The 25,335-nt window shown below is 39.4% G+C and overlaps 1 protein-coding gene across 8 annotated transcripts in view; it reads right to left on the minus strand.

The window, feature by feature from the left end:
• Nucleotides 1-25,335, minus strand: part of LOC138739496 (periostin-like) — a 79,232-nt gene that overhangs the window by 22,819 nt on the left and 31,078 nt on the right. For all 8 annotated transcript variants that reach the window (XM_069891704.1, XM_069891706.1, XM_069891708.1 and 5 more), the window contains exons 8-15: nucleotides 24,549-24,761; nucleotides 19,136-19,267; nucleotides 18,256-18,404; nucleotides 11,920-12,056; nucleotides 11,168-11,298; nucleotides 8,469-8,599; nucleotides 6,680-6,782; nucleotides 4,251-4,318 (exon numbers count right to left, since the gene is read on the minus strand). In XM_069891704.1, the coding sequence (XP_069747805.1) occupies nucleotides 4,251-4,318; nucleotides 6,680-6,782; nucleotides 8,469-8,599; nucleotides 11,168-11,298; nucleotides 11,920-12,056; nucleotides 18,256-18,404; nucleotides 19,136-19,267; nucleotides 24,549-24,761 (1,064 nt within the window). The remainder of the gene's footprint in view (nucleotides 1-4,250; nucleotides 4,319-6,679; nucleotides 6,783-8,468; nucleotides 8,600-11,167; nucleotides 11,299-11,919; nucleotides 12,057-18,255; nucleotides 18,405-19,135; nucleotides 19,268-24,548; nucleotides 24,762-25,335) is intronic.

Consider the following 25,335-nt stretch of genomic DNA (forward strand, 5'->3'; position numbering starts at 1 on the left):
CGATGGCCTAATAATAAGGGGATTGGAAATTGAAATTGGGGAGGAGGGGTGGTGTGGGGAAGGGGAAAAAATGAGGTGGATAATTGCTCATGGATCACTCAAGGAAGGCACCAGTCACTATAAAGTAGGTCCAATGATATGGGGTGACACTATTCGCCTGCAGCTGACGTGGACTTTTACCCCCTCCATAAATCTTCGTCCGCGAAGCCAAGCCAAAGATTCTCACCATAGATCAAAATGCTTCAAATGCAGTGAACAATTCCCAGATCATTTGATTTTAAAATAAAATGTATGGAAAAAAAAGCATTGGATTCATCCAAGATTCAGGCATAATTCACTACTTTCAGCATGTTGTACTCCCCATTTAATTGAGACACACTTAAAGGTCTAAAATCCCAACTGATTGATCTTGTTAATGAATTGAAACAAACCATGCCTATTATATCTTCATTAGCTGGAGAAATGGCAGATGGAATTTAATCCAGGCAATTGTAGGGTGTTGCTCTTTGGGGTCTAGGACATTTTGGCTCTCACAGTTTGATGCCAGACATTTTGGCACCTACAATTTGGTGTGGGACATTTAGGCCCGCTGCACCACTGACTGGCTGCTGGCTGACCCCGTCCTGCAGCACTGCCTGAAACCCTGGTGCTGCAGTATTTCCTGAACTCCCTGCATTTATTTGTATGATTATTTAATGTATAACAACAAATCGAAAATGTTTGCCAGGTGAAGTCGTTCCCTGGGGGCAGGGAGTTTCTACTGGGGTTCAGGTAGGGGTTCTGAAATGCCAGAGGTTTAGGCAGTGTTGAAACGCCATTGGGAGCCATGCCAGTGGCAAACTTGAACCTAAATATAACAGTAAACCCAAAATGTTTCTGAAACGCTGCAATGTTTGGGGATTTCTGGACAAACTGTGGGTGCCAAAATATCCAAAGGCTACTAAAGTCATTTTTTTTTCACCAAAATGTCCAGAGCCAAATGCCTTTTGCCAAAAAGGTGAGCTCCAAAATGCCCGGCACTAAAATTTGGGTGCCAAAATGTCCAATTCCATGTTCTTTGGCAAGCCTAATGCAAGAGCAGAGTACACAGCAAGTGTCAGGACCCTTATAAGAATTGGTTTACAGAGAGATCTTGGGGTCCAAGTCCCTAGCTCCCAAAAGTGGCAACACATATAGATAGGGTGGTCAACATGGTGTAAAACATGTTTGCCTTCAGCTATCATGGCATTGAGTACCTGACCGGCTGCAGCCAGTAAGAATTTCAGTAGAAATGTACATTGTTCAATATATATGACATTAAACTCATTAAAGTAATCGTAGACAAACACTCAAAGAGATAAGGAATAGAGGAATAGGGACAGTGATTGAACAGAGGGGATTAGTATGGATTGGCATCACAGTTTGTCCACATGGTATGTTCTTGTGCTGTATTGCTTTATTTATGTTTTGATAAATGGGAGGAAACCAGAACATCCAAACATGGAGAGAATGTATAGACTCCTTACAGACAACACGGGATTTGAAACCCACTCCCGATTGTAACAGCATTGTACCAACCGCTACACTAACCAGCTGGTCCTTGTATTAGGGTCCCTGTACTTGGTTTAGGACTCTGGAATTGCAGATGAATGGAACATCAATAAAAGGCAATTACAAGCACAATTAAAGTACAATTTGTTTGTTGTAAAGTACTTTGGGAGAACCTGAGAGACATGTTGAAAAGGTCATATATGTGCAATCCTTTTCTTTCAATGTAGATTCTCATTATCAAGGTCCCTCATTCCTTACAACTTTCTGGCTCCTCTCCTCTGCATCCTTTCTAAAGCTTTTTCTTTTCTGAAGAATAACACCTAGAACTGTATACAATAAACTAACTGAGAACCATGTTGATCAGCTTGATCACAGATATATGACTCATCAATTTACTCTCTGAAGTAACACAAGCTTTGTTACCTAATTTATCAGTTGACTTTACCACATTTCAGGATTGAATAAGCAAGGTTTGTTTGCTCAATTGCACTTTGCAAAATTATGATCTTTTGTAAAATCAAATTGAATTCCAGTTGTACTCATTTGAACAAGTGAAGTCAAATAATGGATAGGACTTTGGATTTTACAGATTAATCCACCTGTAATTTGCATAGGGATAAATGATGTTTAAAAAAATTGCACCTAGATTAGAAAATTTGTCCTCAAGTTTTTTTCTTTTTTTTTTTAAAACTTATTATTTTAATATAACAGACTAATAATGGGTCTGACCTGGTATTACCAGATGGAGTTATTACAAGTAACTATCAATGTAGATATTGTGACAGGTTCTATTATCTTTTATATTATATATAAATGTCTTTAAAAGAGATAAATTGTGGGGATTTAGTGGAGATCACCAAAAACAGATGGTAACACTTAACAAAGGAGATCTCATTTAAATGCAAAAGCTTTGCTGAAAGAGAGATTTCATGACCACAGTGACTTTACGGAAACCTTGAAGAATGTCTATGGAAACTTCACATGTAGGTGTCAATTGGACTGATGTTGTGGAGTAAGCGGACTATTATTTTGAAAGCAACAGATGCCCAGGAAACTGATCCTGGTGCTGGCAAGAGGGGTCATGTGGTTTTGCAAGGGGGGGAAGAGAGAGTGCGTGTGTGTGTGTGTGTGTGTGTGTGTGTGTGTGTGTGTGTGTGTGTGTGTGTGTGTGTGTGTGTGTGTGTGTGTGTGTGTGTGTGTGTGTGTGTGTGTGTGTGTGAGAGAGAACTGAGTTTTGCAGTGGCTTTTGGAGGCAGAAACATGGCAAACTGGCAGCCTGTTGAAACCCCACTCTGGAGATGGGTTGTGAGTTCTGAGTTCAGCCTGTTCAAAACCGTTGTAATCCTTACAAGAGGAAATGACTGGCTAGAGTCATAGGGGAAACAAGAGGAACTCTGTGGTGACCTGCAGAAGAAGAGTTTATCTTTGGAAAACCCATGATGGGGCAAGTTTCTTCAGCAAGACACTGAAGTGGCTGATCATAGGGAATCAGTTTGTGTGTGGCCAACGAGCAACAAATCTCTCTGAAAGCAACAAGAACCTTCCTAAATGGTAACCAATTACCTTTAAGCACCAGAGCCTAGTGAAAATTCATAAATGTTAAATTCTGTGCACAGTATAAGAATTGCCTGATACCAGTGAACTTGGAGAAGTGAGAAGTGAGTGACTGGACTATTAAAGCAACTAACTTTCCTGAACATATACACATTACATACACATGTGCTTAGAATTAGAAGGGGGTTAAGTTAATAGTAATAAGTTAAAGTTTGATCCTGTTTTTATGTTTAAAGAAAATTAAAAGCAACTTTTGTTTAAGTAACCATTTGTCTTGGTGAATTTCTATTGCTGCTGGGTTTTGGGGTCCTCTGGACTTGTAACAATGTCTCATTTTATTACCTACTCATTTTTTTTCTCTCTCCCTTTGGTATGTATTTGCTTGTATACAATTAATTAATCCAATCATCATCATTTATTATGCATGCTTATAAACTCAATAAGATATATTAAAAGGTAAAAGAAAATGTGTCACTTTTGTTGAAACTAATCAGGCTGAATTTGACATATGTGAATGATTTGTTCTTGGGGCACAAGGGACAATTTCAAAACATGAAGATGATGATGTTTCACTTAGGCAGACTAATAAGGCAAAGGGTCTGGAAGAGACTTTTCAAAATGCATCCAGTGATGAGTGCGAGCTATTCTCCTCAGAGGAGAATTGATGAAGACGTTTGAAGTCATGAACAATTTAGATAAAATAAAACTGTTTCCCATGATCCAAAAACTAATGAGCAGTGACCTCTTACTTAAAGAGATTAAAAGAACAAGTCGACATTTGGAAAACCTTTTTTTTAAAAAATGCAGCAGTTGCTTAGGATTTTCAACATCAGAAAATAATTTAGGAGCACAGAGAGGGGGTGGTAGGGTGAGACTAAGTGAATATTTTTGGAAAGAATCAGCACAGACTGCATGGGTCAAATGGTCTCCTACTATTTAGTGACTCATTGGTTTATAATTCTGCTCTTATGTCAAGATTTGTTTTGTGTGTTAACTTTATGCTTCACCTCCCCAAGCAGAATTATTTTTTAATTGAAAACATTGGATCCCAAGCCAAAACTTAATAATTCTGTCAAAAGTATCATTTAAACAGATTTAATTATTATTCATTGAAACATTTAGGCTCCAATCTTTTGATATTCATATTTAAAATTGAAATTTCTTACCTTTATCTCGATATACTTGATTATTTTTGTGAGAATTCTTTGCAAATAGTCACTTCCAACAGGGAGATCTAGTGAGGCAGATAAATGTAAAATCATTATTTTAATTCATAAATGTGGACAAACATTATCCTGAAATTAATGTTAATGTTATTGTTTGACATGATGCAATCATTATATTCATTCATGTACATGTTTGCAGTGCAGAAAGTAGAGCACTACATAGAAAAACTCATCCAGTGAACAAGAGCACACAGAGACTATCAGGTTCATTCCCTGGTGCTGAGAAAGTTGGAATGACTAAGGAACAAATTCTCTTTTCATCCTCTGGCTGAAGTTATGAAGTATGTATTGTGAAAAATGCCATTGAAAACTCTCAACTCTTCAGACTTTTGATTTGTGCCTGTTGTTAAGCAGGTGAAGAACATGGGACAATATATAGTGAATGAAAATCAAAACCACTGCATTCGCTGGAAATCCAAAATAAAATCAGAAGATGCTGGAAACATTCAACAGGTTGGACTGCACCTGTTGAAGAAACAGTTAATATTTCAGGTGAGAGATCCATCATCAGAAAAGGAAAAGAGAGGAAATAAAATGGTTGTTTTAATTGTAAAGAAGTTGGCAGAAGAGATCAACAGGGCCATGGGCATATTTGTGGCATGGCCAGGTCATTTTAGAAGATTGACAGTTAGCAATTACATTTAAGTTCTTGAGAGTCACTCTCAGAGGATCTTTCCTGGACCCAATGCACTAATGAAGAAAGCACGTCAACGCTTCTACTTCCTCAGGAGTTTGCGGAGGTTTGGTATGACATTGAAAACCCTGGCAAATTTCTACAGATGTGTGGTGGAACACGTGCTAACCAGCTGCATCATGGTCTGGTATGGGAACACCAATACTTTTGAGCCTAAAGCCCTGCAAATTGTAGTGGACACAGCCCGGAATATCGCAGGCAAACCCCTTCCCACCATCAAGAACATCTACAGGGAATACTGCCATAGGAGAGCAGCAGCAATCATCAGGGATCCACACCACCCAGCACTTACTTTGTTCTCACTGCTGCCTTCAGGAAAGGGGTATAGGCACCACAAGATTCACACCACCAGATTCCGGAACAGCTGCTACGCCTCTACCATCAGGCTCCTCAACAACAAATTCCATCAGGGACTCATTTAAAGACTCTTACTTTTGCACTTTATTGTTCATTTTTTTTTCTGTATTGCAGTCAGCTGTTTACATTTGTCTATTTGTTTACGAGTACAGCTTTTTTTTTGCAATACCAATAAGTGGTAATTCTGCCTGGCCTGCAGGATAAAGAATCTCCGGGTTGTATGAGATGTCATGCATGTACTCTGGCAAGAAATCTGAAATTTGTTTGTGCTATGTCTTGTTCAGAGCAGGGCTGTTGGAAATTCCCAGCATGTCAATCTGTACTAGTAAAAAGAAAAACACTGACCGAATTTCACAGATGGATGTCTTACAGTAAAATTGTTCAGTTCACTTTCATTCTCCATCCCACTCCACCCTATCTGTGGCCTTGTTGTAACAGTGGAAGAAAAACTATACAGGAAGTTCAGAGAGGGAGTAGGATGGAGAATTAAAGTGGCAATCTTATGGACGCAGAAGGGAACTGTCCTTCGTGAAGACCAACCAAGATCATACACCATTCAGACATATGAAGGGGCTGTTCTGCAAAGAAATCATCGAGACCTTCAAATGGGACCAGCCACAGTAGATGGAAAGACGGATACTGTTGAACAACCTGAATGCACATCTGAGAAGTCATGATCTGAGGCAATAACTCAGATTCAAGGACAATCAAGCAGGAGATCGTCGAGACATGTGAATCCTCCTAAGAGACTCATTGAGCAAATTTAAAGACTCCTGTTATAGAATGTAGTGCTATCTTATTCGCTCTTCAAGTTTTAGTGTATGTAAATGTGAACACACAAATCAAGTTTAAACAATGTTGATAATAATGAAAATGCAGAGATATACAAAGAAAACATGTTAGTTAAAAGGAACTACTTTTGTTTTAACAAAGGGAGATGTAATGATAGTGATCAGGTTTGCATGGCCACTAGCAAGGCCTTGATTATAGTTACTGATTGATTAGATTTGGCTGCCACCAGGGGGCTGACACACAATATGCAGATCGGTAATGGAGGCTTTCAGCCTCATGGTGCTGAACCTTTTCCTTCATCCATGTGTTGTCTAAGAACTCACACATATGAATACAAGATGAAACAACCATCACTAGTAAGTGACTTTAGCCATTTAAAGGATTTTAAGATCTTCACCAACATTCTTCTGAAACTCACATGAACAGATAGGGAAGTACACTGATTTCCGTTTGAAATGACATCCTTGCAGGCTTTACTAATTAGAATTACTTCCATTTTCTATTGATCACCAAACAGAAAACTTACCTTTTGGAAAGAGTAAAGAGTTGACTACATGAATAACTCCATTGTTGGCCATAAGATCAGATTCCTTGGACTTCACATTATTCACCAAAATTGTGTTGTTCACCTAAAGACCAAGAGGATTAACATCCTTAATCGGTGCTTTGCTTCCTTTGTAATAGATGAACAAGTACTTTTAATTTGTGAATCATGATTTCTTTTGGTTTCAGTTTTTTGAAGTAAACCTGCCTTTGCCGTTCAGTGATCTTATATGTTGAGGTCAAATTTTCTCCTTGGAAATTAGCCAATCCTATAAAATTGTCTACATCATCTCATGGTAATGGAGGATAAAAGCCCACATTTTTTTTTAATATAAACGAGTGTTATTCAGCAATCCTCAACACAAATATAGGAGAAAAGACAATAGACAATAGGAGCTGGAGTAGGCCCTTCGGCCCGTCGAGCCAGCACCGCCATTTTACAGATCATGGCTGATCACTACCATCAGTACCCCTTTCCAGCCTTATCCCCATAACCCTTAACTCCTTTGCCCACTAGAGTCTTATCTAACTCTCTTTTGAACATAATCAGCGAATCTGCCTCTACCACCCTCTGTGGCAGAGCATTCCACAGATGGACAAAAGATGGTGGTTGGGGGTGAGAAGGGATGTTTCATAGCTATATATAAAGATATAAACAAAATAGAGAGAGTGCAGAGAAGGTTCACGAGAATGTTGACAGGATTTCAGGGTCTGAGTTCCAGGGAAAGGTTGTGCAGACTGGGGCTTTTTTCCCTGGAGCGTAGAAGATTGAGAGGGGACTTGATCGAGGTGTTTAAGATTTTAAAAGGGACAGACAGAGTAAACGTGGATAGGCTTTTTCAATTAAGAAAGGGGGAGATTCAAACTAGAGGACATGGTTTAAGATTGAAGGGGGAAAATTATAAGGGGAACATGAGGGGAAATTTCTTTACGCAGAGGGTGGTGGGGATGTGGAATGAGCTTCCGGCAGATGTGGTCGAGGCGGGATCATTGGTTACATTTAAGGAAAGATTGGATCATTACATGGATAGGAGGGGACTAGAGGGGTATGGACCGGGTGCTGGTCAGTGGGACTAGGAGGGTGGGGATTTGCTACGGCATGGACTAGTAGGGCCGAACTGGCCTGTTCTGTGCTGTAAGTGGTTATATGGTTATAAATTCTCAGCATTCCTTTTATACACATGGTGATAAAAACTAATTCTTTTTATATATGTTATATATATTTTGTCTCATGAGCCTGTGCCACCTATTTCCACCCAATGTACCTATATGTATTTTTTCCCAATGGAATACGTGACCTTGTATCATATTCTTGAAAAGATCACATTGAAAATGGCCACTTAGATCAAATGCCGATTGTTTTCTGGATCATTAGGACCAGTAACAGTGAAAAGTCAACTTTCAAAAGAGTTCAATATGTCATCATTCCTCTAACAAATATGGCCGTTATATGTGTTAAAAATACGTACTGTGCAATGTTACGGTTTATTCCAATAATATTTCAGTTAATTTTCATTGAGAAATGTTCTTTGAATTTTTGTGCCACAAAATTTGATCAAACATTGTACCAAGTCTGATTTTGGTTTGCCAGTAATTTTATGCATCATTAAAAAACCAGAGGCTTTGCATTAAGAGGCTACTTGAGTGTAAATTTGGGTAAATCCTTCTTCAAAGATGCAACTGGGAATAGAACACATATATTGTGGAGAATTTTAGTTTTCATAAACTGAGTTGGCATGTACATCTGTTCAAGACTCCAAAGTGAACCTCACCAGTTTTATCATAACTCTGCTGCCCTGGAAGCTCTTCAGCACATTGGTGACTCCATATTCAATGCCACCTCCAATGTAAACTCCCTTGAGAAGATGATACAGCAGTATGTGCCTCAGAGCATTTTTATCTCCTGCAAAATTAATAACAAACTTCAATCTAATTTTCCCTCAGAGCATACTTGAAAAGTGCCTCATTAGAGCAGTGTTTAAGTACATATATGGTCAGGGTGTACAGATTGCACCAATTAGAAGACAAGACCTGGATATTAAATGTGCTTTTAATTAACTGTGTCTATTCTCCACTTTAATAATGCTGCTTTTTCTTTGAGAGTTGGCGCACAGTTTCAATCATGTCCATTGTGCCTCCAGGTAGATGGAATCCACACTGTAATTCAAAATATTTCTAAACACAATGATCACATTTCTTGATTGTGTTCAGAGATCCTTTGAAGGAATGCTGACCAAGTTGTTAAATTAATAACTTGACATGCAATCTCAGAGACACAATAGACTGCAGATGCAGTAATCATGGGTAAAAAAAATGGTGGTGGAACTGAGCAAGTCAGCCAACATTAATGGAGGCAAAAGCATAGAGAGGGATGAGTGAGGCAAGGGGGGAGGGGAGGGATGGAGTAGGGAGTCAGGGGTGACAGGTAGAGTCAGACAAGGATGGGGAAATAGGGAACAGGTCTTTCATTCAGTCCCACTTATTGCCTTCCTTATCAGACTCTGGCAATATGCAGCCTTGTGTTTTCACTTATCTTCTTCCAGCCTCTGCATCACCCACTCCCTCCATCTCCCCCTTTATTTTTCGTTACTTATCATTCCTCATCTGTGGATTGTCACCTTGTCATGGTGGAGAAGCTTGTGTGGTCCTGTGATCCTGAGAGTGATGCTGTATGGAGCTTCGCTCCTGGTAGAGTCACCCATGGTGATAAGGTCGAGGATGAGGTCCCTAACAAAGAACAATCCAACCAATGGAACAGGTGGACGAAGTTACTCTGAACGCAATGGCTATGGACGAGGGCTGCAACAAATCTATCAGCTCCAACCGTTGTGGTTTCCATGCCATTGAAAGTAATTGGTTGATTTGTGAAGTATCATGTGCTTCTTGGAGTGTAACATTAAGTACACGTTAAACATATACACGCACAGGCATCTTCACCCGATAGATCAATGGAACAAAGGCCATCATTCTCAACCTTGAGGGGCAGCCACAATAATGACGACTTATCATCCATCAGCCACTTCTCCCAACTCCATCACTCCACTTGTTGGCTCTATCTGCTCATCATCTCCTCCCTACCTCATTCTACCTGTCAATCTCTGCCTCACCCCTCTTCACACTGGCCATCTCCTCTTCACACTGCCAATTCAGTTATAGCATCTGAATCCAAAATATTGCTATCCCTTGCTCCACAGGTGCTGCCCTGATCCAGTGGATTCCTCCAACCATTTGTTTTTCGCAACATTTAACCAGAGTTTGTAAAAGACTGAATGCTGACAGACATTGCTGCTTACGATCTTCTCTGAAGTATTTTCTGGGGTTCTTTAATATCAAAGCAGACAAGCAGTTGGATAGAGTGTAATGTAGCATCTCTCGAAGAATGTAGATCTACTTCCGCACATCTATAGAGGATTGATTTCAAAGTATTTTAACACAAAAGATCAGCCTTCAACTAACCCCAAAATTAACAGCTATCCACAAAGTCTCTGGAAATAGTTATTCATCTGCTATTTTAGCAGGTGTAGAAAAATAAGATGCATGTTCTTGGATGGCCCAACTTGGTATGATTCCAGATCACCCACGTAAAACATGCCACAATGGATCAGGCAAGCTGTAGGTGGCAAGCAGAATTTCACACTGTTTGGGTGCAGGAATGAAGAAGTGAGTGAGAGAATCGTGGTAGTGGCTTACAAATAGTTTATGGAGCCAGTAAACCACACCAGATCCTGATGACCAGATTCTCATAAATAGGAAAACAATATTGAAAATCATTCAATGTTTAAATATAATTAGTTGAAACATAAAGAAGCAATACAAAATAAATTAAAACACTTAAAATGTTAAAAACAACTAAAATCATTTGTTATAAACAATTTGGTAAAAATGAAAGTGACCAATATTTACAATAATTGTATTCTGTGATAAAATAAATTCGGTGAATATATTTAAGACAAGATTAAATAGATTTTTACAAAGTTTTGAAGGGATATGGGGAAAAGGCAGATAGGTGGAGCTGAGCCTGTAATCATTTCAGCCATTGAATGACAGAGCAAGTTCAATGGGCTGGTTAGACTACTCTTGCTCCTTTTATGGTCTGTGTTCTTATTCCTCTCTAGTTAAACAAATGGAGATGCCATTCCTGAGCCAGATCTAACTTGGTTCAGATTAATTACCTTGCGGTAATTAAAGAGGAGTTGCCATAACTTTGCACTCCACTGCTGGAGAAAACTAGCAGTGAGGCACAAATTAGGAAAAATCCTTATGAACTGCTGTCTGGTTATTTGGATTTTCAGTGCTCACACCCATCTACGAGGAAATCTGGAACATGCTGGTACTCGTATTGGGAAAGTTCACAATTCTATTCAAAATGAACCAACTTTCCCTGAAAAATCTTGTTTGCAAAGTTAGAGTCCACAGTTTTAAATACAAAATCGAGTCGCTTAAATATATAATGAAATATTCAATCACATACGTGTCAACTCTTTTAGCTCATTTTGAGTAAGGCCTTCAAAGACGTCATTGGTTGGAACAAATAACGTCCAATCTCCTGCTTCAGTGAGTATTTCAGTCAACCCAGCAGATTCTATGAGATCCAGGAAAATGCTGATGAGGAGAAGGTAAACAGAACTTTAGGTAAAATTCATTGCCAGCAGAAAAACAAAAGCAAGACCAGAAAAAAATATCATACGACTGACCCAAACAACTCAGTTTCACGTTCCTTTGCATTACCAAGGCTTTTGTTTTTTTTTGCTTCCTGCTAAATTAATCTAATCAGAATTTAATATCTAAAGAGGAGATTAATTAATCTGCCGTCTGCACAGTGTGGTTCTAAACTTGACTAATTTGTAAGGTTAGCTATCGTATTTCCCTTAGATCCATTGAGGAGAGCTTTTGGACTTTACCTGCTTGGAGTAAGGCTGTCTCGAGGCCTCAAATATTACCCGCTGCTCAAAGATGAATATCATTCACTACCATTATCTGGTTCATCTTAATGATGCGCAGGTCCCAAAAAGTCTACATCTTTCCCTTTAGAACTGAGGAACAATGCCTTGCCAGCCAACCGATGAAAGGTTACAATCTATTGCTGGGTCTGAGGAAGAGTGTTTATGTTACACTGATTTATGTTGCAAAATAAAGAAACAACTGAAGCAGTCGGCAGACAGGTTTCCATGAAATGGCTGAAATAACAAAGTATTTTCTCTGCATGAACAGTTGAATAGTTACCTAAAGCGCGGATCCTCTCTCAGAATTTGTATCATCGACTTCTCGGCAGGCAAGATGACCTTTCTTATTGTGTGGATCACACCATTTCTTCCCTCCCTACTGCCTCTGATCAAGCAGGAATTCTCAATGCAAATTGCCTGCCAGAAAGCAAATACAAACTCATTCTGTCTTGCATTTTGTAACATTGTCTTATTCAAAAAAGAAGCACTTTGCTTGTAATTCCTTTCAAATATGTGTGCTTATTCACTATTTCCTTTCATTCATTGCCACAGAGAGCTAGAACTATGTATTAAACTGTTTTAAATGAGATATAATTAAATAAAGAAATATGTAAAGTAACAGTAATGTCTTGAGAAGTTCAACAAAGTTACACATGACTTTAAGCAAGTCATTTATTTCCAGAAACATAGAAGTGTTAGTGATACCAATCTCAAAGGGTAAAAGCAGTGTTATTTCCATAACATTATTTATCAAGTATATTATTGCTATCTTAATGTTATGGAAATAACACTGCTATCTTTTTTAAAAATTTTGCATCAAATCTACAGTGAATGTATGAAAATCTGAAGATGAATCATTTTATGCATTGAAATCTGGTGTATTTGATGACGTATAGGACCCACTGGCACATAAGAATGCCCCTCCCCCACCCATTTTTTACATGAAAGTTTAGGAAAAATTAGTTTTAGTGTATTTACAGGTAAAACTTGGACAGAACATGCAACTAGGTCATCAGTAAAACGTTTTAATCATAATACTGCAGTAATTAAGAAGAGAAAACTTGTTTTAATGTTCTCTTATTAAAGATAATATAAGTAAACAAAAACACAATAAAACATCAATGTTCTGCATCGTCTTCACTGCCTGAACATTCATCAACATCCTTACCGTCAAAGCCCAAAAACTCAGCATCACTACCGCTGGTGTCACTGTCCTCAGTGCCATCAAAGGCATTACAAATTCCACACTTCCTAAAAGTCTTAACAATAATTTCAGCTCTTGCAATGTCCCAAGAAGTCTTCACCCACTTACACACCTGTGTAATGGTGGGATGTTTCACTCTTCCTACTTGTGTTAGTGCATGGTCCTCTTCTCCCATCCATTTGTTCCAGTGATCTCTAGTGCTATTTTTAAATGGCTTGTTTATATACACACCTAAAAGCTGCAGATGGCTCGTCAGACCACCTGGAATAACAGGGTTTTCAGTTCTCCAGCCTTTTTTGTTTAAGGTTTTCAGTTCTGAGTGCTCTAAACTGATTCCAGACCAGAAGTGCAGGTTTTTGTAAGAGTCCACTGGGACGCTTTCGCCATATTTTCTGCAACCATAATTTGATTCCAGCTTTGTGCATCCAGGCTTCTGGATGAACATGAGCAAACACACTGCGTGCTATTTTTTTCTTTGGGGTGAGTCTTTCTTTTAAATATTACAAATGTTGGCAGTTTTGTGCCATCAGTACAACAGGCCAGAACGACTGAGTACTGCGTCTTTTCATGACCAGTGGTTTTTTACTACGATGATTTTAGCTCCTTTAACACTCACCGTTTTGTTGGATGGTACATCAAATGTTACTGGAACTTCATCCATGTTCCCTATTTGGCTCAGTTCAAAACAAATTATTTTTTGTGAATGCGGTGGTACACCACCGGCCTACTGCAGGGGGCAACTGCTGTACCTGCAGGAGTGTAAGGGGACAGGAAAACACCTGGCCGGCTGTCAATCAGTGGGCCTGAAGGGATCAAGCCCCACCCAGTCAGGTGTCAATCACTCTCCGGGATTATAAGCCTGCGCCAGCCTCCCAAAGCTCACTCAGAGTTACTGCAGCGACAGCCAGCCTGGCTCTGTGGATGTCTTTGTGGATTAAACCCTGATTCTGGCGAACAGCGCATATATTACAAACTTGTGAAACTCTACTATTTAGTCTTCATAATCTGCTGGCAGTTTCTGTGCACATTGATAAACCCTGCCATTTCATGAACTGGTAACACCAACCTTCTGTTCCAGTAAAATCCGAATGCTTTTATTCTTCTCCTAAGCTCCTGGGTTTATGTATTATCATCTTGGTAGAAATGAATTTCCCTACTTCTCTTTCATTTAGTGTCCAGTTTTTTTAAACTCCTCCTCAAGTTGTGGCTAACAGGGGGCTGGACAACGAAGGTTACATTTACCCATTTTAGCAGCCTCTAACCGTTTTTCTTGCCTTCTCCATTCATGAACCATGGTGCTCCAAGAACTTTAGCTGCTGCTCTGTTACATACATGCTCCTTAGCATACATTACAACTTTTAGTTTGTATGCAATTGTGTCACTTGAGCACTTTCCTCCAGTGACCATCTTGAGGATGAAAGCTTCTATACAGTGTCCAAAATGGCAGCTCCAAAATATCATATTCGCATACAAGACCCGGAGTGGTTTTTGAGGCAAATTTTTGGGAAAAAAAGGGGGTCCTATATGCTGTCAAATATGGTAATTGACTGGAGAATTAAAGCTGTAATCAACCAATTCATATGATTCAGATGCTTACCATTCAATAAATTCCCACCAATTCTTAACAATTCATCTGAAGAAGAAAAATATCAATTCCTAAAATGCACCATTAGAACTGAAAGAACTGTTTTCTTAAAAATTTCCATTTGGCAGAGTTTTCTGCCTAGAAGTGACTGCAGCCTTTCAGTACATTAAGAGCCCTTCTGCCCCCTAATGTCATATCATTTGAAAAGTTGTATCTGAAAAACATTGCAGTTTTCTTAATCAAATCATTTTATTTCATTCTTGGTCTCTTTTTTTTTTAATATATATAAAATTGACAATTAAAGTTAATCAAATATTTTACTAAAATTCTGATCACAGGCCATAAACACTTTGAGAATTATTGGGATGGAACACAGTAATTTTTAGTTAATTTAGTTAGCACCTCAACCTGTTCCACACTTCTGTTGAGTACAGCAATGCCAAAATGTGGAACGGGCTGGAAGTCAGGTGTACCAGTGCATTTGATCTCCTGTTTGTTACTGAACCCAGCACAGATATTGAGATGAGCAAACAGATATACTTTGCATCTAGCTTTCATGCCAGAGATGGCTAGCATTTGTAACATGAGCCAAGGCATTTGAATGGAGTCACCGATCTTAACTTAAGAGGTTTTTTTTAGTTAATTTCTATCATTTAAAGATGTTGAATAAAACATAGAACATTACAGCACAGGCCCTTCAGCCCATGGTGTTGTGCTGATCTACTGCACCAGAATCTAACCCTTCCCAACCACAACCCATTCCCTGTTTTTTTTTTACATCCATGTGTCTATCCTATCTAAGAGTATTTTGAATCTCCTAATTGTACTACCTTTACCACCACTCCTGGCAATGCATTCCAGGGACCTACCACAATCTGTGTAAAAAAGACTTACCTCTGATAACTTCCCTAAACTTTCCTTCACTCACCTTAAACCTTGAGTGGGAAACATACGGCCCGTGGGCTAGATCCAAATTTATTCAGCCCACAACACAATGCATTTGTCCAATCACCCTCAGCTGCTCCAACATACACCATTCACTGCAATAAACTGTCAGCCTTTGACATCAGTGGCCCCGGGAAGTGTGCGCAAGGATTAAACATCCCTCAGCAAAGGAAATACTTTGTGGATATATAAATGATGCCTGTTCCTTTGAGGTTGTGAACCAGGCAGTGAAATGACTGCATTCACACAGAGTGTTCACTGAAGTCTCTTCACATTGTTATAACCAGGAATTGATCATCAACTACATCACTTTCTGCCACTGGAAAAATAACTTACTCTGGTGCTCCCAGGAGCATACTTCGCCCTCAAGATGGGCCTGAGACAAAGTGTGCATTAGTGGCCAGCTGTCCTGCTTTTGGTCCCAGACCACTCACTGGTAAATGTGGAGGCAGGCGAACAATGGGGAGAACCTTTGTGATAGTACAGATTCTATCACCAATGTGTACAGTAGTGTAGGATGACTGTGATTGGCTGAGAACGTAGCCACACCTACTGGCAGGTCTTAAAGGGTTGCTCCTAGCCAGACCAGGTCATTCTGGACTGGTCGACCTACATGTGATATGCTCCAGTCTTCTAGTTAATCAAAGCCTTAGTTTGGATCAACAAGCCTTTGATTCTTTTGACGCGCTCTACAACCTTTCAGAGTCACCCCAAAGCATCCACTCCCCTCACTCGTGCCCCCACCCAGCTCTCTCTCTCCATTCCCGAGCCGCACTCTCTGCCTGCTCCCCTGAGCCGCCCCCTCTCCCTGATCCCTTGGGTTGCCCCTCTTTCTGCTCTCTCTCCCTGCTCCCCTGAGCAACTCCCGATCTATGCTTCCCCAAGCCATCTTTTCTCCCCCATTTCCCCGCTTCCGAGTCACCCCCTTTTCCCAGCTGCCCCTCCCCCTGCTCCCCTGAGTGCACCTCTCCCCGCTCCCCCCACTTCCCCCTATACCCACTCCCCTGAAAAAAGACTCAAAGCCAGATTTCTGTGTGTGAGACACTGCAATGTTCCTTCATCCGACTCCAGCTGCAACCAAACCTCATTTAGCACAAAGCAAATTTCTTTCACTCAGAAATAGGAATCACCTCACATACTCGTAGTTCAAAATGCACCTGAGAGTGCAGAGAAATTAAATAAAAGCGAGAGATCTGGATCAAAGGCAGAAGTTGAGAGGAATACACAATAGCTTCTGCTGAGATAAATTCAAGGTACTGTATTTAGCAAATGTATTCATGTCTGCAATTTTGCAACAAAAATAATTGTTACTGATCATTTTTAAAACTCCTGAATTATTTGAAGAATTATTTAAAAGCAACCAAGTTTAAATGACAATTTTCAACACTCCACTTTTCTGAAGTATTTATATGCAGCAAGGGGTGCTAAGATTGATAGTACAATTCCTTGAGATGATGTAACTAGCATCAACAACTATGTCACCCAATATCAAAATGCTTTCAAACAACAAACAAAACCAAGTTTCCCACTGATTGAGATGCTGTCTGTTTTTGGGTTAGTTATTTTGTTTTTAAAGTGACTAATTTTTATACTTTTTGATTTTTATTGTGTAATTGTAATGACTAACGTGATTTTTGGTGCATTTCCAGATATGAAGATGCCTTCCCTGACCTGAAATACATAATTGTAATTTTTTTGGAAGGAATATGGTTGATCTTGTTGCTTGAACTTTTTCTGTGGATTGTTTTTTGATAAGTTATCGTCAGTTCTGTTCATACATTGTACATTACGTACTTCAAGCAAGGACAGTCGAAAACTTAATTACATAATGTCTGTGTTTCAGTATTTATTTCATTTATGGTAGCGTCAGGGTGCCCTGCTGTTCAACTGGCATCATCCATCCCACATCATCTGACCCACACATAGTAAAAGGTTGCCCGTCTTAAATGGATGTCCTCTGATACTTGCTATTTTCACCATGAGAAAAATATTCTGGCTATTCATCCCCACCCATGGCTCCCATAACCTTACATAACTCTATCAGGACACCTCTCATCCTCCGTCACTCCAAAGAGAAAAGCCCTAGCTTGCCAATCTTACTTTAGAAAACAAGTTCTCCATTCCCGACAATATCCTAATAAATCTCCTCCGCAGCATCTCGAAAACTTCTATATAATTCCAATAATGAGACAACCAGAACCACATGAAATACTTTGAATGTGGACTAACAGTTGTATGGATCTGCCACATTATGTCATGGCACCTGAAGTCAATCCCCTGTTGAATGAAGGCCAGCACACCATATGCCTTCTTAAAAACCCTATCAACTTTTGCAGCAACCTTGAAGGATCTATGGACTTGAACCCAAGATCCCTTTGTCCCTCTACACTGATAACCATCCTGCTATGAACAACTTTCTTTGTCCCGAAGTTTGACCTTCCAAAGTGCATCACTTTACACTTATCTGGATTGAACTCCATCTGCCATCTCTCTGCCCAACTCTGCATCCTACCTCTATCCTAATGTGTCCTATGACAACCTTCTACACTATCCACAACACCTCCAAACTTCATGTCATCTGAAAATTTATTGACCAACCCTTCTAATTCTTTGTCCAAATTGATAATAAAAATTACAAAGATCAGGGATCTAGAAGAGATCCCTGTGAAATGTCACAGACAGAGTACCATGTGTTCCATCTACTACCACTTTTATCATCAGAAATTCCCCGTACACAACAGCCAATTCATTAACACCTATCAATTGTTTGATGCTTTCACAGAAATGTGTCTACTTTAAAATTAAGAAATCAAGGCTGAGTTATCATTATAATGAGTAATCCCTAGGAAATTACATTGAAAATGTTGTTCTTCCATACTTACCGTGCGGTAGATAAAAACTCTGAGGAAATCTCCTGCTAGTGTCTTCAGCTTTTGCCCATTGTACAACTCATTCAGGACCACCTTCAATTTTAGGATATGATTTTGGAGGATTAGTTTCAAAATTCGCCGATCAAATTGCAAAATGTCCTCTGGAAAGAAAAGGAAAATGATACCAAATGTTAATCTGAAAAGCCTGACTAGCAATGAAGAGATTGGTATCGATTGTAATGTTGCATGTACAGTATATACATTATATTGCTATACATGTTCTAATAATCACTCTTTCCTACAATTTTATGACAAGGTTTACAAGAAAAGATGATTAATGTAGATCCACTGAGATTAACAAGCAGCAAACAACATAGACTGAACTCACAAACATTATGTCATTTCATTGCATGTTGCGAGATAAGAAGCTGCAAGAGAGTACTGCTATGCCAATTCAAAAGTAATTAGTAGCAAGAATAGTTGCTACTACTTTCTGTCTATGGAAAATGATAAAATTACTATATTCAGAATGTTACTTTATCTAAAATTCAAAGGTAATTAATTTTATCAGATTGAAAACAAGAATTATCCTAAAAGTTTCATTTGTAATCCATTCTAACCAAGCATTAAAGTTAGTGACATGACTATCACCAGAAAATAAAATGTTGCAGTACTAATACATAGATAATTAATGTGCTACCATTAAAAAGTCTTGTTTGCTACTTTAAATAGGACTTTAGATAGTTTGAAATAACCAGTTCAATCGGTTTTACTTTCAAGGTCAGAGATTACATGTTAAATACTTGCACATAATATATCAGATAATTTTCAACAAATTCATGGAAGAAAATTATGCACCAAACTATATAATAGATTTGATGTAATGGTTTACCATTGAAGGCATCATTTATAGGAGCTAGTATGGTGTAATCTTCATCAGTAAAAGCTGCAGACAATCCTGTTTCCTTCACTAAATCAGAAAATACCGATTGCTTGGTACCTGTCAAATCCAAGATCTGCATGGCTTTAAATACAATAAGAAAAAAAAGTTATCAAAAAGGATTTATCAGAAGTGTAAAGATCATCTTGAATTGTACAATACATCTTTTTAAACAACTGTAATTCATCTTCAAAATTCAGATCACTGCAAGACATCTAATTGCCATTAATACAAGTTCAGTACTAATATTTTATCTTTGGAAGCTGTTTCCATCTTTCATCTCTGTCCTAATCAGCATGGTTTTTTTCTAGATATAAGCCACATGTTCAAAGATAAAATGTTATGTATTTCTGAATTCACAAAACCTTGGCACCACATCAAGATTAAATTCTGCATTTCATTTGATCCTTCTGTAAATATCACATTAATATTATTCTAATGAAAAATGTTGCAATAAAAGACAAATTAGTCCACACAATTGCTCCAATTTAAATATTAGTTGTTGAGAGTGATAGCTCAGGTATGGTCTAGTCCAGTGGTTCTCAACTTTTTTTCCACTCACATACCACCTTAAGTAATCCCTTACTAATCACAGAGCACTTATGGCATAGGATCTGTAATTCAAGCAACCAGCAGCCTCAAGCAACTGGCAAAAAAAAAAATTAAAAATTAAAATAATAGGTAAAATATGTATGTTTAAAATTGTAAGTGTTCTCTGAATTAACACAAACGCTTGGTGAAAATTGGAGCAAATATTCTGTTAGTGGAGGGCCTTGGTCATGCTTTGCTTGTAGTAGCTATTTAAATAAAGTTGTGTGAAACAGCAATGGTATCACCCAGGTTGAAGAGCTGGTTGATGCTGCTCACCATTGGGGTGACTCTCTCAAAGGGTCTCCTTATCCCTGCTTAGTAAGAGTCACCCCTGTCAAAGGTTTTATCTGTAAACTTGGGGAAGGGGGATTTACTGGCAGGGTACTAAAAATCTGTGCCAACCAAATCGCCAGAGTGTTCACAGACATTTTCAACATTTCATTGTTGCCGTCAGAGGTTCCCACCTACTTTAAAAAGGCATCAATCATCCGGGTGCCAAAGAAGAGTAGTGGGAGCTGCCTCAATGACTATCACCCAAAACTGTGATGAAATACTTTGAGAGCTTGGTCACGGCCGGAATCAACATGTACCTAAGCAGACCTCTGGACTCACTATAATTGTGTCTATCACCACAATCTCTCCACAGCGGACACAATATCACTGGCTCTCCACTCAGCTCTGGATCATCTTAAAAACAACAACTCAAATATACGGCTGCTCTTCATAGATTACAGCTTTCCCTCTCTGCTAGTCAAAAAGCTCCAAATCCTGGGCCTCTGCAACCCCCTTTGCAACTGGATAATTGACTTCCTCATTGGAAGACCACAGTCAGTATAAATTGGAAACAATGTCTCCTCCTCACTGACTATCAACACACGTGCATCTCAAGGACGCGTGCAGAGTTGACTGTGTGGACAGGAACAATTTCAATGTTATCTACAAATTTGCCAATGACACCACGGTTGTCGGCAGAATCACAAAACGGCAATGATGAAGCATACTGGATAGATCAGCTTGTTGAGTGGTATCACACCAACAACCCTGCACTCAATGTAAGCAAAGCCAAGGAGATGATTGTGAATTTCAGGAGTAAGTCAGGGGAACATGACCCAGTCCTCATCAAGGGATAAAGAGTAGAGAGGGTCAAGAACTTCAAATTCCTGGATGTTAACATCTCCGAGGATCTGTCCTGGAGCTTCCATGTTGATGCAATCACGAAGAAGGCTCTCCTGTAGCTATACTTGGTGAGGTGTTTGAGGAGATTTGGTATGTCACCGAAGAATCTCATAAACTTCTACAGGTGTACTGTGGAGAGCATTCTGGCTACTTGCATCACTGACTGCTACAGAGGTGCCAACACTCAGAACAAGAAAAAACTCCATAGCTTTGTTAATTTGGCCTGTGACATCATGTGCACCAGACTTCACTCCATCAAAGACATCTGCAAGAGGCGATGTCTTAAGAAATCATCCTCTATCCTCAAGGACACCCACCACTTGGGCCCCATGCCCTTTTCACTCTCCTACCATCAGGAAAAAGATATAGGAGCCTGATGTCGAGCACTCTGCGACACAAGGACAGCTTTTTCCCCACTGCCATCAGATTCCTGAATGATCAATGAACCAAAGACACTGCCTGACTTTAACTTTTTGTGCACTATTTAAAAAAATATTTTGTAAGGTGGTTTATACGAATGTTTACACTGTGATGCTGCCACAAAGCAACAAATTTTGTGATATGTTCATGACAATAAATTCTGATTCTGTTTATTATCTATAATGTTATTGTTTGTCTTCTGGGTAGATCCGTGGAAGGGCAGGAAACTGAAGATGCAGCGATAGTCGAATGTTTTCAAAGAATGCAAATGAAAATAAAATAAAATGCTTTAAGGTTTTTATATTCATGTGAGTGAAATTTGTTCCGTGCAAGTACAGTATAGTATTTTTTCTCTTTAATCTGCTTATTCTTAATGCAGGTGTATTAATTAGACTTTATAAGAGGAAGTCTACAGAAACCAGAAAATACACTTATTCGGCATCTACCAATCCTCATAGGTGTTGGATACCAGGGATTCTAAACACTCAATGGCAACATGAATTAATTTTGAAATCAAACTTGCATCCACCACCTCTGCTGGAAACTCATTCCACGCTCTCACCGCCCTCTGAGTGAAAATTCCTGCTTGCATTTACTCTACATATGCCCCTCACAATTTTGTATACTTCTATCAAATCTTCCCTTATTCTCTGATATTCCAGAGAATAAAGTCCTAACCTATTCAACCTTTCTCTCTAACTCCTCTAGTCCCAGCAACATCCTTTAAAACATTTTTATGCACACTTTCAATCTTATTGAGATCTTACCTGTAGCTCAGTGACAACACTGCACACAACACTCCAAATTTGGCCACAATTTGTAATACAACTTCAACATTACATCTGAGCTCCTGAACTCACTTCCTTGATTTATGAAGGCCAATGTGTCCAAACTCTGTTTATGACTCTATCTACTTGTGAAGCCATGTATGTCCCTGTATTCCCAGATCCCTTGGTTTACTGCACACTGCAGTATCCTTCCATTACCGTGCAAGACTTACCCTGCTTTATCCTCCCAAAATGAACTCCTCATACTTGTCTGCATTAAATTCCATCTGTCATTTTGCATCCCATTTTTCCAACTGGTCCAGATCCTGTTGCAAGGATGTCTACTACACCCCCAATATTAGTGTTATTGGCACATTTACTTATCCAATTTTCCAGTCCAGTACATCTTCAACTGAGCAATGGTTCATCAAGGTATACATGGTAACCCTGCCATAATAGGCATTAATGACCACAGGGCTGACTGTTGCTTAATCTGATCTATTATGTCCATCACCCTAACTTGGATACATTAGTGTCAACAAGATCAATGTTGGAGCACTCAAAGATACAACAAAGGCTGCTCATCTCAGACAGCCCCCCTTACAGAAGGCCTGTCAGCTCTTAACCTACAGGAGGAGTGAATGGGCCATCTCAAGTCTGCCAAATAGTCTGACAAAAATTTCAGACTGTGAAAAGATTCTGTTCTTCTACCAAGGACCACGAAGAATGGTTTGCTGATAATAACAATGAGTTCAATGAACTAATCAGCCATATATTTAAGAAGTTTCTATATTGGAAGAACCACCTTTACTCATTGAAAAATAAACAACTTGACAGGTGACTGAAGGCAGAGGTCCCCAAGAACAGCCAGTTGAGAGAGACAAACACTCCAGGCTTAAATTCAGTGGCAGCCAGATTGGTATGAGCACTGCAGAGAGTTGTGAATGCAGATCAGGACATCACACAAGTCAGCCTCCCTTCCACCTACTCAGCCATTCCTCTTGATGTCCTGGGAAAGTTGCCAACATAATAAAGGACCTAACACATCCTGGACAATCTCATTTTCCACACTTACATCAGGTAAAAGAAACAAGTGCTTGAAAACACAAAGCTCCAGATCCTTTCCTGTTGTAATCAAACTCAGAATAACCTTTCATGGAAAAAAAATGTTGCCCTTGCATTGTTTCAGCTGGACTTTTATCCACTGGTGTGGACCAGCGAGGAGTGAAGGAGCAGAGATGCAGTGCTCCTGCGGGGTCCAGACACCCAGTTGACTGCCGTTGGCTCTGCACAGGCTTTGAACGGCCTGTCGAGGGAGCTGACAGTGATTTTTATTTGAGATCCTGCGATCTTGGGGTCTGCACCCAAGATGGTGATGCCTATTAATCAACAGGAGCCACGAGGGGCTGCAGACTCGGGGGGAAGCGGAGTACTGGAGCAGGCACCAGAGGACAGGAAGATCACGCACCATCTGAGAAGGAGAAGAGAGGCGACCCATGGGACTGTGACCACAGATTTGGATCAAGTGAAGGGGCTCTGCGGTAGCCTGCTGGTGTCTCGAGGCGAGGAACTCATGGAAGCTGAAGACTGAGGTCGAGACACTCATGTTGGGCTGTGGACTGCTGGAGACTCACTCGAACTAGCCGGAGGGGTACCAGGTATTTGGAACTGGGATGCAAGGAGATGCCGAGGGCGCTGAAGGGTCCCTGACTGTGTCAGAGGTTCAGATCTGGAGCTTGGGTTATCAATGGTCTGGCCTGGACTCTAGGAGGCTGCAGGTCCACTGGAGGCAAATCCACAGACACTCAGTGACTCTTTTGTTTCTCTTTCTCTAACTAAGAAATGAAAGAGATGACAACACTACTGCTGGTAGTGAATCTGTCTGTCTTGCAGCAGGCAAAGGGAATTTTATGCAATAGGACACTATTTTATTACCATGATAATAAATTGAATCTTGAATCTCTATTAAAAATCCATTGTATAGTCCAAGCATACAAGACTCAACCTGCTGAAAGTCAGGTATGGGGATGAACTCATCAAGGACAGAAAGGTAGTCAATGTCTGCCGGATAGAACTCTTCAAAAAGATCCCTTCCTGCAAATTTGTCCTGTGAGTGCCTACAATTTTATTTTCCATTAATATACAAGTTTATATAACAATCAGTGAACCGGTGCGGACGCGAAAGGCCAACATGGCCTGTTTCCGCTCTGTAAATGGTTATATGGTTCATGAACTTCTGTAAAGATAAAACTCAAAACTTGATTTCATTTTAAACTAAATGAAAAAAAAAAACAGTATTGTGCTTCCATTTTATTTGCCAAAACTAGAAAATCCACAGTTAAATTGGAAAGCATAAGTTAAAGGGAAGAGGTACACATCAATAAATATTTCTGTAGGCTATAATCAATTACCTGCATCCGGGATCAGAACTTCATTAATTAGGTGTATCACACCATTGCTCGCTACAATGTCTTTACGATTTACCATCTTCTGCCCATTCACGGTGAGACTATCACCGTCACATCCAATCTCTATATTTGTTCCTTCCAAGGTAGAGTATTTTGAACCAGACATGATGGCTTCAGAACACTGGACAGAGTTAAGAATGTGGTAATTCAGCAGGGCTGCAAGAAAATGACAGAACATAGGCTGAATGGATCATATTCAAACACTGGCACACATCTCATTTGGAATAAAAGGGCCAGGAAATTTGTCACTTTAGTGGACGCAATACTTCAACTCGTGTCAATTAAAATAATTTATACAAATCAATCATGAATGTGACTTCTGAAACATGTTTATGATAGATTCTATTTTTAATTTTACTAAAATCTGGCAACAAATGTGTGATATCAAGCAGAATAAGGCCAAAAAAAAAATGTTTGAAAGCCAAAAAATGTAGAAAGTGAATTGAAAGGTAAAATCAATTGATGAAATCAGGTAAGATGTATATTTAGGTAGTTGCATTGATTGCTACATTTTCTATTACTGCAACCAAATTCATTCCTACTTTGCATTGGAGAGTTAATCATCAAGTTGAACAATGACTGCTAAAGAACACATGGGGTTAAGTATAACAGGAGAGGTTAAATTTTTTTTAAAAATTAGACATACAACATAGTAACAGGCCTTTCTCCCCACAAGCCCTTGCTGCCCAATCACCCTAACAAACCTACAACCCTTGTATATTTTGAAGGG

The sequence above is a fragment of the Narcine bancroftii genome, chromosome 7 (genome assembly GCF_036971445.1).
Source record: "Narcine bancroftii isolate sNarBan1 chromosome 7, sNarBan1.hap1, whole genome shotgun sequence".
Classification (NCBI taxonomy): Eukaryota; Metazoa; Chordata; class Chondrichthyes; order Torpediniformes; family Narcinidae; genus Narcine; species Narcine bancroftii.